We start from the raw sequence: 17,879 nt of genomic DNA on the forward strand, positions 1-17,879 counted from the left end.
ACATCAAATCAGTTATCAAGATTTAATGTTTTACTTCTTCAATGTTGCTTGTTTCCCTCTCCTCATACAGAGGTTTCACTACAGTTATAACTATGAATTCCATACTCTGAAAAGAATTATTCAGTTCAGTTCAGTCACTCAGTCATGTCCGACTCTTTGAGACCCCATGAATCGCAGCATGCCAGGCCTCCCTGTCCATCACCAACTCCCGGAGTTCACTCAGACTCACGTACATCAAGTCGGTGATGCCATCCAACCATCTCATCCTCTGTCATCCCCTTCTTGTCCTGCCCCCAATCCCTCCCAGCATCAGAGTCTTTTTCAATGAGTCAGCTCTTCACATGAGGAGGCCAAAGTACTGGAGTCTCAGCTTTAGCATCATTCCTTCCAAACTTATCTATAAGTATATCTATATAAGTGTACTATATATCTAAGTACACTGCTTCAATAACCTGTAATGCTCTCCACCTTCCTTTGAGTTTAAATATGTCTAAATCTGCCTTCACACTTCTAATTTGATTCATTACTTTGGATCTCTCTCTCACTCTTACTCTTGTTCTCACTCTTACTCTCATTGTTTCTTCCTCCTTTAAACTATAAACAGATAGACATAATGTACTAACATTAATCTTCTGCAATGACATCAGAAAGATAGCAGACTTGGAACTTTTAACCCTCATCTCTCTCTCCAGAGACAATTTTGAGAAATACTCACAGATGAGAGTATTTTTGTGGCCTTAGAGTCCAAGGAAGGGTCCCACACCACATTTGAGCAAAAAAATCCAGAAACATTCACATTCTTAGGTAAAAACAGTTTCACTCTGCCCACGTCACCATTTCCCCAACGCAGCACAGCTCAGCGCCAAGAGACATGCCTTCAGCCATGATTTCTCCCACAAGGAAAGGTGAGAACATAGTGAGTGCCCCCAGTCATGCAAGATGATGCCCAAGAAGCCCATTTTTTTAATTAAATTCCATTGAGAGATGGATGGATAAAGAAAATATGATGTACAAACACAGTGGAATATAATTCAGCCTCAAGAAAGAAGGAGATCCTGCCATTTGCAACATGGATAAACCTGGAGGACATTATGTTAAGTGAAGTAAGCCAAACATGAAAAGTGAAGTACTGTATGATCTTGCTTATATGTGGAATCTAACAGGGTCAACTTATAAAAGCAAAGAGTTGAATGGTGGTTGCCAGGGGTTGGGAAATGGGGGAAATGGGAAGATGGTTAAAGGTATAAAGTTTCAGTTGCACAGGATGAATATGTCCTAGAGATCTAATGTACAGTCAGATGACTAGAGTTAATAATACTGTATTGTATATGTGAAATTTGCTAGAGTAGACTTAAACTTTCTCACCACACACCAAAAAATGGTAACTGTATAAGATGATGGATATGTTAATCAACTTGATTATAATTTTATAATGTATACATATATCAGAACATCACATTGTGGACATCCCTGGTGGTCAGTGGTTAAGAATCCTCCTGCCACTGCAAGGGACATGGTTCTGGGAAGAGTCCACACGCCTCGGGGCAATTAAAACCCATATGCAGCAAATACTGAGCCCGCATTCCAGAGCCCACAGGCCACAACTACTGAAGCCCACATACTCTGAGGCCCATGCTCTGCAAGAAAAGAAGTCACTACAAAGAGAAGCCTGCACACTGCAACTAGGGAGTAACCTCCGCTTGTCACAACTAGAGAAATCCCTCACACAGCAACAAAGACCCAGTACAGCCAAAATAAATAAATAATAAACAATCTTCAAATGCTATTAAAAAACCACACTGTACCCCTTAAATATATAAAATTTTTACTTATCAATTATAACTCAGTAAAGATGGGAAAGAATAACAATAATAAAAGCAAATATAGGGAAATTGAGGCAGAACACATCAATTGCCCTAGGTGACAGACAGGGCTGAACTTAAATGCAGGCAGTTGGCCTCCAGAGCTTAAATTTGAATCACTATGCTATGTTATCTCAATAAACATTTGTTGAATAAAGGAAAGATTGTAAAAGGTTTAAAAAAATTAAGCTTGCTATGTTCACTATTCCTCCTTTAGGACTAAGATTATAAATCTGGAGTATGGAGACCACAGGAAATTACTGTTAATGATCATAAATTTCAAGGTATTTATTCTACTATATTACATTACTCAGGGGCTTCCCAAGTGGCATTAATTATAAAGAACCCACATGCCAATGCAGGAGATGTAAGAGACATGGTTTCAATCCCTGAATCAGGAAGATCCCCTGCAGGAGGAAATGGCAACCCACTCCAGTATTCTTGCCTGAAGAATCCCATGGACAGAGGAGCCTGGCAGGCTACAGCCCATGGGGTCGCAAAGAGTCAGACACAACTGAAGTGAGTTAACATGCAGCACATTACTCATATGAAAAATATATTGGTGCTTTAAAATAACATCAAGATATCAAGAAGGATCATTACTTAAGTTTAAGGATGCTGATTGTACCATAATTTCTATATTTCTAATGGGATAAATTCCCTGTCACCAGTCTCACTATTAATGCATCAAAGTTCAACATCTTAAAATTGGGAAAGGGTATGTCGAGGCTGTATATTGTCACCCTGCTATTTAACTTATATGCAGAGTACATCATGGGAAAGTTTGGGCTGGGTGAAACACAAGCTGAAATCAAGACTGCTGGGAGAAACATCAATAACCTCAGATATGCAGATGACACCCCCATTATGGCAGAAAGCAAAGAGGAACTAAACAGCCTCTTCATGAAGATGAAAGAGGAGAGTGAAAAAGCTGGCTTAAAACTCAACATTCAAAAAACTAAGATCATGGAACATGGTCCCATCACTTCATGACAAATAGATGGTGAAACAATGGAAACAGTGACAGACTTTATTTTCCTGGGCTCCAAAATCACTGTGAATGATGATTGCAGCCATGAAATTAAAAGATGCTTGCTTCTTGGAAGAAAAGCTATGACAAACCTACACAACATATTAAAAAGAAGAGACATTACTTTGCCTACAAATGTCTGTATAGTCAAAGTTATGGTTTTTCCAGTAGTCATGTATGGATGTGAGAGTTGGACTGTAAAGAAAGCTGAGCACCAAAGAATTGATGCTTTTGAACTGTGGTGCTGAAGACTCTTGTGAGTCCTTTGTACTGCAAGGACATACAACCAGTCCATCCTAAAGGAGACCAGTCTGCTTCTCCTCCCACTTTTAATCTTTCCCAGTATCAGGGTCTTTTCAAATGAGTCCGTTCTTCGCATCAGGTGGTCAAAGTATTGGAGTTTCAGCTTCAGCATCAGTCCTTCCAATGAACATTCAGGACTGATCTCCTTTAGGATGGACTGGTTGGATCTCCTTGCAGTCCAAGGGACTCTCAAGAGTCTTCTCCAACACCACAGTTCAAAAGTATCAATTCTTCGGCACTCAGGTTTCTTTACAGTCCAACTCTCACATCCATACATGACTACTGGAAAAACCATAGCCTTGACTAGACGAACCTTTGTTGGCGTAACAAAGGTTGGTCATAACTTTTCTAGGTTGGTCATAACTTTCCTTCCAAGGGGTAAGTGTCTTTTTATTTCGCAGCTGCAGTCACCATCTACAGTGATTTTGGAGCCCCCCAAAATAAAGTCTGTCACTATTTCCACTGTTTCCCCATCTATTTGCCATGAAGTGATGGGACCAGATGCCATGATCTTAGTTTTCTGAATGTTGAGCTTTAAGCCAACTTTTTCACTCTCCTCTTTCACGTTCATCAAGAGGCTCTTTAGTTCTTCGCTTTTTGCCATAAGGGTGGTGTCATCTGAATATCTGACGTTATTGATATTTGTCCCAGCAATCTTGATTCCAGCTTGTGCATCATCCAGCCCAGCATTTCTCACAATGTACTCTGGATATAAGTTAAATAAGCCCGGTGACAATATACAGCCTTGACGTACTCCTTTCCCAATTTGGAACCAGTCCATTGTTCCATGTCCAGTTCTAACTGTTGATTCCTGACCTGCATACAGATTTCTTAAGAGGCAGGTCAGGCGGTCTAGATTCCCATCTCTTTCAGAGTTTTCCACAGTTTATTGTGATCCACATGGTCAAAGGCTTTGACATAGTCAATAAAGCAGAAGTAGATGTTTTTCTGGAATTCTCTTGCTTTTTCAATGACCCAACGGACGTTGGCAATTTGATCTCTAGTTCCTCTGCCTTTTCTAAATCCAGCTCGAACATCTGGATGTTCACCGTTCATGTACTGTTGAAGCCTGGCTTGGAGAATTTTGAGCATTACTTCACTAGTGTGTGAGATGAGTGCAACTGTGTGGTAGTTTGAGCATTCTTTGGCATTGCCTTTCTTTGGGCTTGGAATGAAAACTGACCTTTTCCAGTCCTGTGACCACTGCTGAGTTTTCCAAATCAATGTCATGCATATTAACAAATTGAAGAGTAAAAAAAATAGTCATTTGAACCAACACAGAAAAAGCTCTTGAGAACATTTACCATGCATTTATGGCAACAAATTCTCAACAAAATGGGTATAAATGAACATTTTGTTCAGTGGCTAAGGTACATTTTAGTTAACTATTTTGTGGCCCCATGGCCTGTAGCCCACGAGGCTCCTCTGTCAATGGGATATCCCAGACAAGAATACTGGAGTGGGTTGCCATTTCCTTTTCCAGGGGATCTTCCCAGGGATGGATGTAACCCATGTCCAGGGATAAAACCCATAACCCTGCATTGGCAGGCAGATTCTTTACCACTGAGCCACCAGGGAAGCTCTATAAAAGAACATACGGAACATAATAAAGGTCGTATAAGACAAACCTGCAGCACCTAACATCATACCTAGGAATGAAAAACTGGCAGCATTTCCTCTAAGACTAGAAACACATCAAGGATGCTCACTATATTCTCACCACTATATTCAACATAGTGTTGGCAGTCCTAGCCATAGCATTCGAACTGGAAAAAGAAGTAAAAGGAATCCAAAGGATGGAAAAGGACGAAGCAAAACTCACAGTTTGCAGATGACATGATACTATGTATAGGAAATCCTAAAGATGCCACAAAAAACTGTCAGAACTCATCAATGAATTCTGTAAAGTTGCAGGATACAAAATTAATATAATTAGTTGTGCTTCTATACACTAATAAATTTTACCAGAAAGAGAAGTGAAGAAGACAGTTTCGGGCTTCCTGGTGACTTGGTGGTAAAGACTCTGGCTGCCGGTGTAGTAGGTACAGGCTCAGTCCCTAGTCCGGGAGTCCCACATGCCATGGAGCAACCAAGCCCATATGCCACAGCTATTAAGCCTGTGCTCTAGAGCCGAGGAGCTGCAACTACTGAAGCTAGTGTGCCCTAGAGGTCATGACACCACAACGCGAAGCCTGTGCACCACAACTAGAGAGGAGCCCCTGCTCGCCATAATTAGAGAAAAGCGTGCACAGCAATGAAGACCCAGCACAGCCAAAAATAAATAAATAAAATCATTTTTAAAAAGAACAATCATTTTTTTTAAAACTACTTAAACTTCTTTATAAAAACACAATCTTATTTACAATCACATCAAAAAAAATTAAAAGACTCAGGAATAAATCTAACCAACATATAAAAGACCTATACTCAGAAAACTAGTAAAACACTAATGAAAGATACTAAAGAGAACACAAACAGAGGGAAAGACATATGTGTTCACATATTAGGAGAATTATTATGTTAAAATCTCATACAATCTATAGATTCAATGTAATCCTTTATCAAAATATCAACAGCATTTTTCACCAAATTTGAACAAAGAATACTATAATTTTAATGGATCCTCAAATAGGCTAGGCAATTCTGAGGAAAAGGACAAAGCTGGAAATATTTCATTCTTTGATATCAAACTATACTACAAAGCTATATTAATTAAAACAGTGCTGTACTGGTACAAAAAACAGACACATAGATCCATGGAACAGAATAGACAGCCCAGAAATAAATCCAAGTGTATTAGGTTGATAATCTATGATAAAAGAAGTATGAACACACAAGGGGTAAAAGATAGCCTCTTCAATAAATTGTGGTGGGAAAACTGGACAGCCACATTCTTAAAACTGGACAATTCTCCATAACATATCCAAAAAAACCTCAAAGGGGATTAAGGAATTAAATTTAAGTCCTAAAACTTTAAAATGCTAGAAGAAAAGATAGGCAATATAATCTTTGATATCAGTCTCTCAGTATTTTTTATCATCTGTCTTCCCAGGCAAGGGAAATAAAAGTAAAAAATAAACAAATGGGACTACATGAAACCAAACTGTTCTGCACAGTGAAGGAAGATATCAACTAAATGAAAAAGCAACCTAATGAGTGGAAGAATATATTTGCAAATGATATATCTGATAATAGATTAATATCTAAAATATATAAAGAACTCATACAACTCAACACTAAAAAATCATAAAAGGCATGCATGCTCAGTCATGTCTGACTCTTTGAGACCCCATGGACTGTAGCTCGCCAGGGTCCTCTGTCCATGGAATTTCCCAAGCAAGAATACTGGAGTGGGTTGCCATTTCCTACTCCAGGGGATCATCACACCCCGGGATCAAACCTGTGTCTCCTGTGTCTGATTTTAAAATGAATGGAAGACCTGTAAAGACATTTTTCCAAAGACATATAGATAGCCAAGAAATACATGAAAAGATGCTCAGTATCACTTTATCAAGGAAATGCAAATCAAAAGCACAATGAGATATCACTTCACACTTGTGAAAATGACTAGTATCAAAAAGTCTACAAATAACACATTGATATATAGATTTACTTTTATCTCTAAACATTTCAAGAGGTTGTTTGTGGGACTTGACAAATGTTTGCCAAAGGTAATAATTTAATTCATGGCAAAATTGGCTATTTAACTGGAAGAAAATAAAATTTTACTTATTTTTTGTTATACAAATATTAGACTAAAATGCATTGAAAACTCATTTATAAAACACAATAATATTTATTATTTAACAAAAATTTGCAGACTAAACTTTAGGGCTGGAGGAGATCTTCATCAAATAGGAAATCCAGAAGTAAAAATAAGATTAACAAACTTGGCCCTAAAAACATTGAAGATTTTATGGAGCAAAAAAAAAATTTAAATATCTATAGAAAAATTACAGACATGGAAAAAGTATTTTTGATATACATAAACAATGGATTAATATCTAAACATTCAATAAACCCTTACAAATTACAATGAACTAGTTAAATAACATGAAAAGGCAATCTCAGAAGGACAGATCCAAATGATTAACAAACGTGAAAAGATGCTCAAATCTACTAGTCTTTGGAGAAAGGAAATTAAAAAACATTTCAATTTTATATCCATCAGACTGTCAAAAAAATGAAAAGAAAAATAACCCACCATTAACAGATGTAGGGAAAAGATTAATCTTACATATGCAAAAAGAAATATCACCATGCCAAATTCAAAATATGTACATGCAGATTTATTGAAAGACATGATGATCATAAGTGCTAGTAAATTTTATATGGATACAATGATGAAGTATATACTTACAACTGATTGTTAGAAAACTAACATTTAAAATAATGTAGAAAATTCATTAGGATAAAATACTCTACCAAGTACTCTACCAAGCCTTTGATCAAAACTTATTATAATAATATAAACTTCCCAGGGCAAATCCCTTCTTTTTATGTAGTGATTAAGATTACTGACTCTGGAGTTACTAAGTGTAGGTCCAAAACCTAGATATCAAAATCCTGAGTTGGTTTAACCTCTTGAAATGTCAATCTCATCAGTAAATGTTAAGCATAGAAATAAATTTTAGTAATCTTCTTTTATTGTCTGATAACCAGAAAGAGAGTATGAGGGCTGAATGAGTGCATAAAAAATAACCAAAGTCTAAATAGTCAAAAATAAACAATTCCCTAAATTAAGCTACAACAATATCACAAATCTTTGATTTCTAAGAAAACTGAAACAGTATTCTTACATGAATAGATATGCAATATCATGAGGCCTCAGGGTAAGATAGGAATTTTTCCATTCTAAAAATCTATGCAATAATTCTTCTGCCTCACCAACTGTAGAGATCTTATTTTTATCGGACCACAATTCCAAAGATGACAGCACGATAGAAATTTTTAATTGGGCAAACATCTAAAAAAAGAAAGATAAATACATGAAAAATTAATTTTTATGTATTAAATTACATTTATAATTAAATTAATTCAATCTTTGATAAATTCACACTCAATTTATATGGGCAACTTAATTCTTCAAAAGCAGCACATCAAGTTAATGTGAATTACAATTTCAAACTTAGTATGAATTTTCCTGATTAGTATGAAAAGGAAAATACTTACCGAATTTACAAGGCCAATAATTTCGATGATTTTATTTGTTACTATCATGCTATCAGAGCCCAGGTAATCAAACTGAAAAACATAATTAATTTAAAATTTTAATATGATTTATTATACAATATGTTTGAGATTTACTCTCCATCTACTCTCTCAGGTTGAAGCTCCTTCGGAATTAGAACACTTCAAAATAAGACAGCAACAAAAAATGAATATAAATTGAACCACTCACATACTGTAGTATATAAAATCATATAGCCACTCTGGGTGATAGCTTGGCAACTTGTTTCAAAGCAGGTAATAGACCTAGCAATTGCACTCATGGGCATTTATCCCTAAAGAAATAAAAATTGATGCTCACAAAAATCCATGCATGTGTGGAAACAACTCATATGTCCTTCAATGGTCAACGGGTTAAACAAACTGGTACATTCATAACATGCTACTCAGTAAAAATGTTACTTAGTTATAAAAAGAAAAAAAGAGACGTTACTGAACTGTTGATATATGGAACATCTTGGGTAAACCTAAAAAAAATTATGCTAAGTATAAACAAATCTCAAAGGATATATACTCCATGGTAACATTTATGCAGTATTCCTGAAATCACAGAGGGAGAAGTTGATTAGTGATTACCAAAGGTCAAGAAGTAGGGAAGCAGGGAGAGATGGGAATGACTCCAGAGGGATAACATAAGAAAGCTTTCTGATGATAGTGCTCTTGAGTGTCTCCATTCCAAGCGGTGGTAGTTATGAAAGGCTACATATGTGAAACTACCACACAAAACCACACATATACACACAAATTAGTATAACTACTGAAGTCTGAATTAAGCTCTGAAGAATGCACACTATCCCTTGGATATTCCACAGGACCCTCAAGATAAGCATATTCAAAACTACACTGACCATCCTCCCTCAAAAATATGCTCCCCCTCAGATTTCCACTTCTTCATTATCTATTCTTCTATTATCATTTATGACCTCCCACATTTATTATACTACATGTTCTATGACAGCAAAACTTTTTCTGTTTTGTTCACTACTCTATTCCCAATAAATAAAACAGTAACTGGAGATGTAGGTGACGCTTAATAAAGTTATCCAAAAAATGAATAAATCAAATCAATTTACAAGTTCTTCTAACTGAAGCTCAGTAATTTAAAATTGGCCTTTCCCATCTATTGATTTATAAAAGTTTATCTTGATTACTACAACAATCTCTTAAATGCTTTATCTTTCTTCAATCTTTTCACCAGCATTCCTGCCCCTACACTGTTTACAAACATGATTCTAAAATGAAAATATCAACATGTCATTACCCTGATTAAAATCATTCATTGACTGTACCTTTAGGATAAAATCCAAGTATCATGTCAGTTCTTCATTTCTTTCCCTTTCCCCTCTTCAGCCTTGTGTATTAATCATCCTAAACTTCTTTCAGTTATCTGAACAGAACAGTCTTATGTGCCCTTGCAAAGAAAGGTTTCACAATAGGTCTTCCTTGGCCCTACCCTCCTCCCACTGCCAAACTAACCAAATCAGAACACAACCTCCAACAATCTCCTTTATCAGGGTTTTTTTTTGGTTTTTTTTCAGTTTTTCACTTTTACAGGTTAGTGAAAAGTGAAAGTGTTAGTCACTCAGTCATGTCCGAGTCTTTGTGACCCCAGGGACTGTAGCCCACCAGGCTTCTCCGTCCATGGGATTCTCCAGGAAAGAATACTGGAACGGGTAGCCATTCTCCTCCAGAGTATCTTTCGAGCCCAGGGATCTAGCCCAGGTCTCCTGTATCTCTTGCACTGCAGGCAGATTCTTTACGATCTGAGCCACCAGGTTCTCACGCTCCAATTCCCCTGCCCTAATCATCCAAAGGCAAGGTACGAAATACCTTTAAACAACCTCGATTCTCCAGAACCCACTGCAACTTTCCAAACTAGCCGATCCTAAACCTGTTTACCTTGCCTTGCTATTTCTTCCTATAGGAACCATAATAAAGGTTCCTGCCATGTTTTCCTATGGCTCCTTCTGTCTCTTGACCTACTCTTGGTGATTCCCCACGTGGCATGATGTGGCACACCCTTTCCTCCTGGGAACTGTGAAACAAAGTGTCTTTCCAATAGCAATCATCTCCCCATCTGTTGGCATCAGCATGCCTAAATAATAATAAAACCTACATTTTCAAACACCTCCTTACACGCTCTTATAGTATCTCGGGTTACAGTTGTGTCTCTATGTCTTGCTCCAGTAATGCACTGTTGTTCTTGTTGTTTTAATTATGAAAGTATGATAACACATTTACAGGAGATTTGGGAAATACAGAACAAGGTTACATATAGTTCCACTATGTATTTTTTTTTAATTTTATTTTATTTTTAAACCTGAAACACTGTATTAGTTTTGCCAAACATCAAAACGAATCCGCCACAGGTATACATATGCTCCCCATCCTGAACCCTCCTCCCTCCCCACACCATCCCTCTGGGTCGTCCCAGTGCACCAGCCCCAAGCATCCAGTATCGTGCATTGAAGCTGGACTGGCAACTCGTTTCATACATGATATTACACATGTTTCAATGCCATTCTCCCAAATCTTCCCACCCTCTCCCTCTCCCACAGAGTCCATAAGACTGTTCTATACATCAGTGTCTCTTTTGCTGTCTCGTACACAGGGTTATTGTTACCATCTTTCTAAATTCGATATATATGCGTTAGTATACTGTATTGGTGTTTTTCTTTCTGGCTTACTTCACTCTGTATAATAGGCTCCAGTTTCATCCACCTCATTAGAACTGATTCAAATGTGTTCTTTTTAATGGCTGAGTAAGTAGGTAAATTAAGATTCTTAGTTGGACTTTCAATATCAGATTCTCAAAAATTAATGGAATGAATATACAGAGAAGTAGAAGGATATAGTAAACCTGAAGAGCACTATGAGCCAATTCAATATAATTAAGATTTATACAATTTTCACACAACAGTAGGATAAAAATTCTATTCAAGTTCCCATAGGTGATAAACTAGGAGACACTGGAATATATCCAGGGACATAAATGAAGTGGAAGTCATTCAGTCGTGTCCCACTCTTTGTGATCCCATAGCCTATACAGTCCATGGAATTCTCCAGGCCAGAATACTAGAATTGGTAGCCTTTCCCTTCTCCAGGGTCCAGGGACATAAAACAAGGTATAAAAATTTCATGGTATAAAGGTGCTGAAATCATACACAGTTTGTTTTCTTATCACTGTGGAATTATATTAGAAATAAATATCAAAATATATTTGAAAATAACCCACATATTTTCAAGTGCAATGTGGCATTTACCAACAGAGTTCTTTGACTTAGCCACTGAAAACTTCAATAAAGTTAGAAGACTGAAAAAAACAGAGGGTGACTGCAGAGAAGAAAGGATTTCGGTGAGAAATTAATACCAAAATGAGAAATTAATACCCAACATGCTTTTAAAAATCCCATGTATGTGGTAATTAAAAGTCCACTTTTCAATGATGGATATATCTAAAAAGCCCTAAAGAAGGAAAATCAGAAAATATCTGCAACAGAATAAAAATGAAGAGAATTTACCAGAACTTGTTGCATGCAGCTGAAGCTTCTCAGTGCAATTAAATACAATGTGGAGTCTTGAATAATGTGTGAAAACAAATAATGGACACTAGCATAAAATTTTGTGAAATGTGAACAAAATCTGCACTTCAGTTAGTAATACAGTATCACATGTTAATTTCCTGGATTTTTTTAAACAACATAATATATCTTTAAATTCTCAGAATTGGATTAAAAGTTTCAAGCCTGATTCGAATTTTTTTTTTTAAATCACTAAGATAATAAATTTTCTAGAATTTTAGCAGTAATACTAGATGCCAAAATACATGGAACTATATCAAAGTTTTGAGTGAACATAAATTAGAAATCTAGCATTTTATTCATACTGAGTCAAACAAGTGGAATCAAAATGTCATAAATATTTTAGATAGGCAAAATTCATAAATTTTCCAAAATATATATTATACACACTAAGAAAGAAAGGAAAGAAAGGAAAGTTGCTCAGTCATGTCTGACTCTTTGCGACCCCATGGTCTGTAGCCCACCAGGCGCCTCCATCCATGGGATTTTCCAGGCACGAGTACTGGAGTGGGTTGCCATTTCCTTCTCCAGGGGATCTTCCCCACCCAGGAATCGAACCCGGGTCTCCTGCATCATAGGCAGACGCTTTACCGTCTGAGCCACCAGGGAAGTTTATACACACTATTTATACATATATATACACACACACACACATACACACACACAAGGCTTGAGAAAGAACAACAATGTCAAAAAAGAGACAGAGAAATCAAAACACACAAACTAAATGAAATGAGATGACCTAATACGAAATAGAAAAAGTAAAACGTCACCATATAATCTAGTTGTTTTCAGACATGGCTGCTCATTAGAAACACATCTGGAGCTTTGGCAAACAAAAGCGGTACCTTGGCAATTGCATTTGTTTTTTAATTCCAAGAAAATTCTGATATACATTTAATTTTTAAAAAGTGATTACAGGATTTTCTATTAAATGGTAGTTTTAGTGCTACTTAGAGCTTCCCTGGTGGCTCAGAGGTTAAAGCATCTTCCTGTAATGTGGGAGACCAGGGTTTGATCCCTGGGTAGGAAAGATTCCCCTGGAGAAGGAATGGCAACCCACTCCAGTATTCTTGCCTGGAGAAACACATGGACAGAGGAGCCTGGTGGGCTACAGTCCACAGGGTCGCAAAGAGTCAGACACGACTGACCGACTTCACTTTCACTTTAATGATACAGGATTCTATTATTTTCTGTTGACAAACCATGATACAATCACATTAAAACAAATAATCATTATATAATCAAAAGAGTAAAATATGTTTATCAGTTTTCACAATCAATAGGCAAACAAAACATAAAAGACAATTGTAATTTCGAGTCATAATTGAAACATGATGAACCTAAGAGTATAAAATAATTACACACTAATTGGGGGATTAAGTAGAGTGATATGGTAAGTGGAAGACCATACATGCACATGTTTTCATCCACCCAGTGACTCTATATCATTTGGTTCAGTTGAGTTCAGTTCAGTCGCTCAGTCATGTCTGACTATTTGCTACCCCATGAACCACAGCACGCCAGGCCTCCCTGTCCATCACCAACTCCTGGAGTTCACCCAAACCCATATCCATTGAGTTGGTGATGCCACCCAACCATCTCATTCTCTGTCGTCCCCTCCTCCTCCTGCCCTCAATCTTTCCCAGCATAGGGTCTTTTCAAACAAGTCAGCTCTTCGCATCAGGTGGCCAAAGTATTGGAGTTTCAGCCTCAACATCAGTCCTACCATGAACACCCAGGACTGATCTTTAGGATGGACTGGTAGGATCTCCTTGCAGTCCAAGGGACTCTCAAGAGTCTTCTCTGACAACACAGTTCAAAAGCATCAATTCTTCGGTGCTCAGCATTCTTTATAATCCAACTCTCACGTCCATACACAACTACTGAAAAAACGACAGCCTTGACTAGATGGACCTTTGTTGACAAAGTAATGTCTCTGCTTTTTAATGTGCTGTCTAGGTTGGTCATAACTTTCCTTCCAAGACGTAAGTGTCTTTTAATTTCATGGCTGCAATCACCATCTGCAGTGATTTTGGAGCCCCCTAAAATAAAGTCAGCCACTGTTTCCACTGTTTCCCATCAATTTGCCATGAAGTGATAGGACTGGAGGCCATGATCTTAGTTTTCTGAATCTTCAGCTTTAAGCCAACTTTTCCACTCTCCTCTTTCACTTTCATCAAGAGGCTCTTTAGTTCTTCTTCACTTTCTGCCATAAGGCTGGTGTCATCTGCATATCTGAGGTTATTGATATTTCTCCCATCAATCTTGATTCCAGCTAGTGCTTCCTCCAGCCCAGTGTTTCTCATGATGTACTCTGCATATTAGTTAAATAAGCAGGGTGACAATACAGTCTTGACGTAAGTATTCCTTTTCCTATTTGGAACCAGTCTGTTGTTCCATGTCCAGTTCTAACTTGCTTCCTGACTTGGATACAGGTTTCTCAAGAGGCAGGTCAGGTGGTCTGGTATTCCCATCTCTTTCAGAATTTTCCACGGTTTATTGTGATCCACACAGTCAAAGGCTTTGGCATAGTCAATAAAGCAGAAATGTTTTTCTGGAACTCTATTATTTTTTCCATTATCCAACAAATGTTGGCAATTTTATCTCTGGTTGCCAGTATTCTGAACGCCGAAGAATTGATGCTTTTGAAGTGTGGTGTTGGAGAAGACTCTTGAGAGTCCCTTGGACTGCAAGGAGATTCAACTGGTCCATTCTGAAGGAGATCAGCCCTGGGATTTCTTTGGAAGGAATGATGCTAAAGCTGAAACTCCAGTACTTTGGCCACCTCATGCGAAGAGTTGACTCATTGGAAAAGACTCTGATGCTGGGAGGGATTGGGGGCAGAAGGAGAAGGGGACGACAGAGGATGAGATGGCTGGATGGCATCACTGACTCGATGGACATGAGTCTGAGTGAACTCTGGGAGTTGGTGATGGACAGGGAGGCCTGGCACGCTGAGATTCATGGGGTCGCAAAGAGTCGGACATGACTGAGAGCCTTCACTTTCACTTTCACTTTCCTCTGCCTTTTCTAAAACCAGTTTGAACATCTGGAAGTTCATGGTTCACATATTGCTGAAGCCTGGCTTGGAGAATTTTGAATATTACTTTACTATCGTGTGAGATGAGTGCAATTGTGTGGTAGTTTGAGCATTCTTTGGCATTGCCTTTCTTTGGGATTGGAATGAAAACGGACCTTTTCCAGTCCTGTGGCCACTGCTGAGTTTTCCAAATTTGCTGGCATATTGAGTGCAGCACTTTCACAGCATCATCTTTCAGGATTTGAAATAGCTCAACTGGAATTCCATCACCTCCACTAGCTTTGTTTGTAGTGATGCTTTCTAAGGCCCACTTGACTTCACATTCCAGGATGTCTGGCTCTAGGTCAGTGATCACACCATCGTGATTCTCTGGGTCATGAAGATCTTTTTTGTACAGTTCTGTGTATTCTTGACACTTCTTCTTAATATCTTCTGCTTCTGTTAGGTCCATACCATTTCTGTCCTTTATCGAGCCCATTTTCGCATGAAATGTTCCCTTGCTATCTCTAATTCTCTTGAAGAGATCTCTAGTCTTTCCCATTCTATTGTTCTCCTCTATTTCTTTGCATTGATCGCTGAGGAAGGCCTTCTTATCTCTCCTTGCTATTCTTTGGAACTCTGCATTCAGATGTTAATATCTTTCCTTTTCTCCGTTGCTTTTTGCGTCTCTTCTTTTCACAGCTATTTGTAAGGCCTCCTCAGACAACCATTTTGCTTTTTTGCATTTATTTTTCTTGGGGATGGTCTTGATTCCTGTCTCCTATACAATGTCACGAACCTCTGTCCATAGTTCATCAGGCACTCTGTCTGTCAGATCTAGTCCCTTAAATCTATTTCTCACTTCCACTGTACAATCATAAGGGATTTGATTCAGGTCATACCTGAATGGTCTAGTGGTTTTCTCCAATTTCTTCAAATTCAGTCTGAATTTGGCAAAAGGAGTTCATGATCTGAGCCACAGTCAGCTCCTGGTCTTGTTTTTGCTGACTGTATAGAGCTTCTCCATCTTTGGCTGGAAAGAATATAATCAATCTGATTTCGGTGTTGACCATCTGTTGATGTCCATGTGTAGAGTCTTCTCTTGTGTTGTTGGAAGAGGGTGATTGCTATGACCAACACATTCTCTTGGCAGAACTCTATTAGCCTTTGCTCTGCTTCATTCTGTACTCCAAGGCCAAATTTGCCTGCTGCTCCATGTAACTCTTGACTTCCTACTTTTGCATTCCAGTCCCCTATAATGAAAAGGACATCTTTTCTGGGTGTTTGTTCTAGAAGGTCTTTCTTGTAGGTCTTTATAAAACCGTTCAACTTCAGCTTCTTCAGCGTTACTGGTTGGGACATAGACTTGGATTACTGTGATATTGAATGGTTTGCCTTGCAAACGAACAGAGATCATCCTGTCATTTTTGAGACTGCATCCAAGTACTGCATTTCAGACTCTTTTGTTGACCATGATGGCTACTCCATTTCTTCTAAGGGAGTCCTGCCCACAGTAGTAGATATAATGGTCATCTGAGTTAAATTCATCCATTCCAGTCCGTCTTAGTTCACTGATTCCTAGAATGTTGATGTTCACTCTTGCCATCTCCTGTTTGACCACTTCCAATTTGCCTTGATTCATGGACCTAACGTTCCAGTTTCCTATGCAATATTGCTCTTTACAGCATCATTTGGTTCATATTTACATTTAAGGTAAATTATCAGTATGTATGATCCTATACTGTTTTCTTAATTATTTGAGGTTTATTTTCTGTAGGTCTTCTCCTTCTCTTGTGTTTCCTGCCTAGAGAAGTTCCTTTAATGTTTGTTGTAACGTTGGTTTCATGGTGAGGAATTCTATTAAACTTTGCTTGTCTGGAAAGCTTTTGATTTCTCCATCAAATCTGAACAAGAGTCTTGCTGGGTAGAGTATTCTTGGTTGTAGGTTTTTTCCTTTTATCACTTCAAATATATTGTGCCACTCCTTGCTTGTAGAAAAAGCCAGATTTCTGTTGAGAAATCAGCTGATAACTTTATGGTAGTTCCCTTGTATGTTATTTGTCCTTTTCCCTTGCTTCATATTTTATCTTTGTCTTTAATTTTTGTCATTTTGATTACTATGTGTCTCAGTGTGTTCTTTCTTGGGTTTATCTTGCCTGGGACTCTTTGTGCTTCCTGGACTTGGTTGACTATATCCTTTCCCATGTTAGGGAAATTTTCAGCTATTATTCTTCAAATATTTTATCAGGTCCTTTCTCTCTTCTCCTTCCAGAACCCCTGTAATGTGACTGCTCATGGGTTTCATGTTGTCCCAAGCATCTCATAGGCCGTCTTCACTTTTTTCATTATTTTTTCTGTATTCTTTTCTGCAGCAGTGATTTCCACCATTCTGTTCTCCAGGTCACTTATCCATTCCTCTGCCTCAGTTATTCTGCTATTGATTCTTCATCTCTAGTGTATCTGTTATCTCTGTTCATTTGTTCTTTAGTTCTTCTAGGCCTTTGGTAAACATTTTCTGCATCATCATTCTTTTTCCAAGACCCTGGATCATCTTCACTATCACCATTCTGAATCCTTTTTCTGGAAGGTTGCCTATCTCCACTTCATTTAGTTGTTTTTCTGGAGTTTTTTCTTGTCCCTTCATCTGAAACATAATGTTCTGCTTTTTCATTCTGAGTAACTTCTGTAATGTGGCTTTTGTTCTAGCCATTGTAGGAGTGTGGTTCTTCTTGCTTTTTCTGTCTTCCTTCTGGTAGATGAGGCTAAGAGCCTTGTGTAAGCTTCCTGATGGGAGGGACTGGCAGTGAGAGAAATTGGGTCTTGTTCTGGTGGGCAGGGCCATGCTCATTAAA

General features: G+C 37.9%; 1 protein-coding gene and 1 non-coding gene across 2 annotated transcripts in view; both read right to left on the reverse strand.

Annotated features, from left to right (window-relative positions):
* ADAM32 (ADAM metallopeptidase domain 32) overlaps positions 1-17,879 on the reverse strand; it is a 176,570-nt gene that overhangs the window by 109,082 nt on the left and 49,609 nt on the right. Inside the window, exons 8-9 of the mRNA XM_025278234.3 lie at positions 8,368-8,439; positions 7,995-8,161 (exon numbers count right to left, since the gene is read on the reverse strand). Coding sequence (XP_025134019.3) covers positions 7,995-8,161; positions 8,368-8,439 — 239 coding nt within the window. The remainder of the gene's footprint in view (positions 1-7,994; positions 8,162-8,367; positions 8,440-17,879) is intronic.
* On the reverse strand, positions 12,543-12,614 carry TRNAH-AUG. Its single transcript has one exon. It is a non-coding gene; the product is annotated as a tRNA-His (tRNA).

This window comes from Bubalus bubalis, chromosome 1, assembly GCF_019923935.1.
Source record: "Bubalus bubalis isolate 160015118507 breed Murrah chromosome 1, NDDB_SH_1, whole genome shotgun sequence".
Classification (NCBI taxonomy): Eukaryota; Metazoa; Chordata; class Mammalia; order Artiodactyla; family Bovidae; genus Bubalus; species Bubalus bubalis.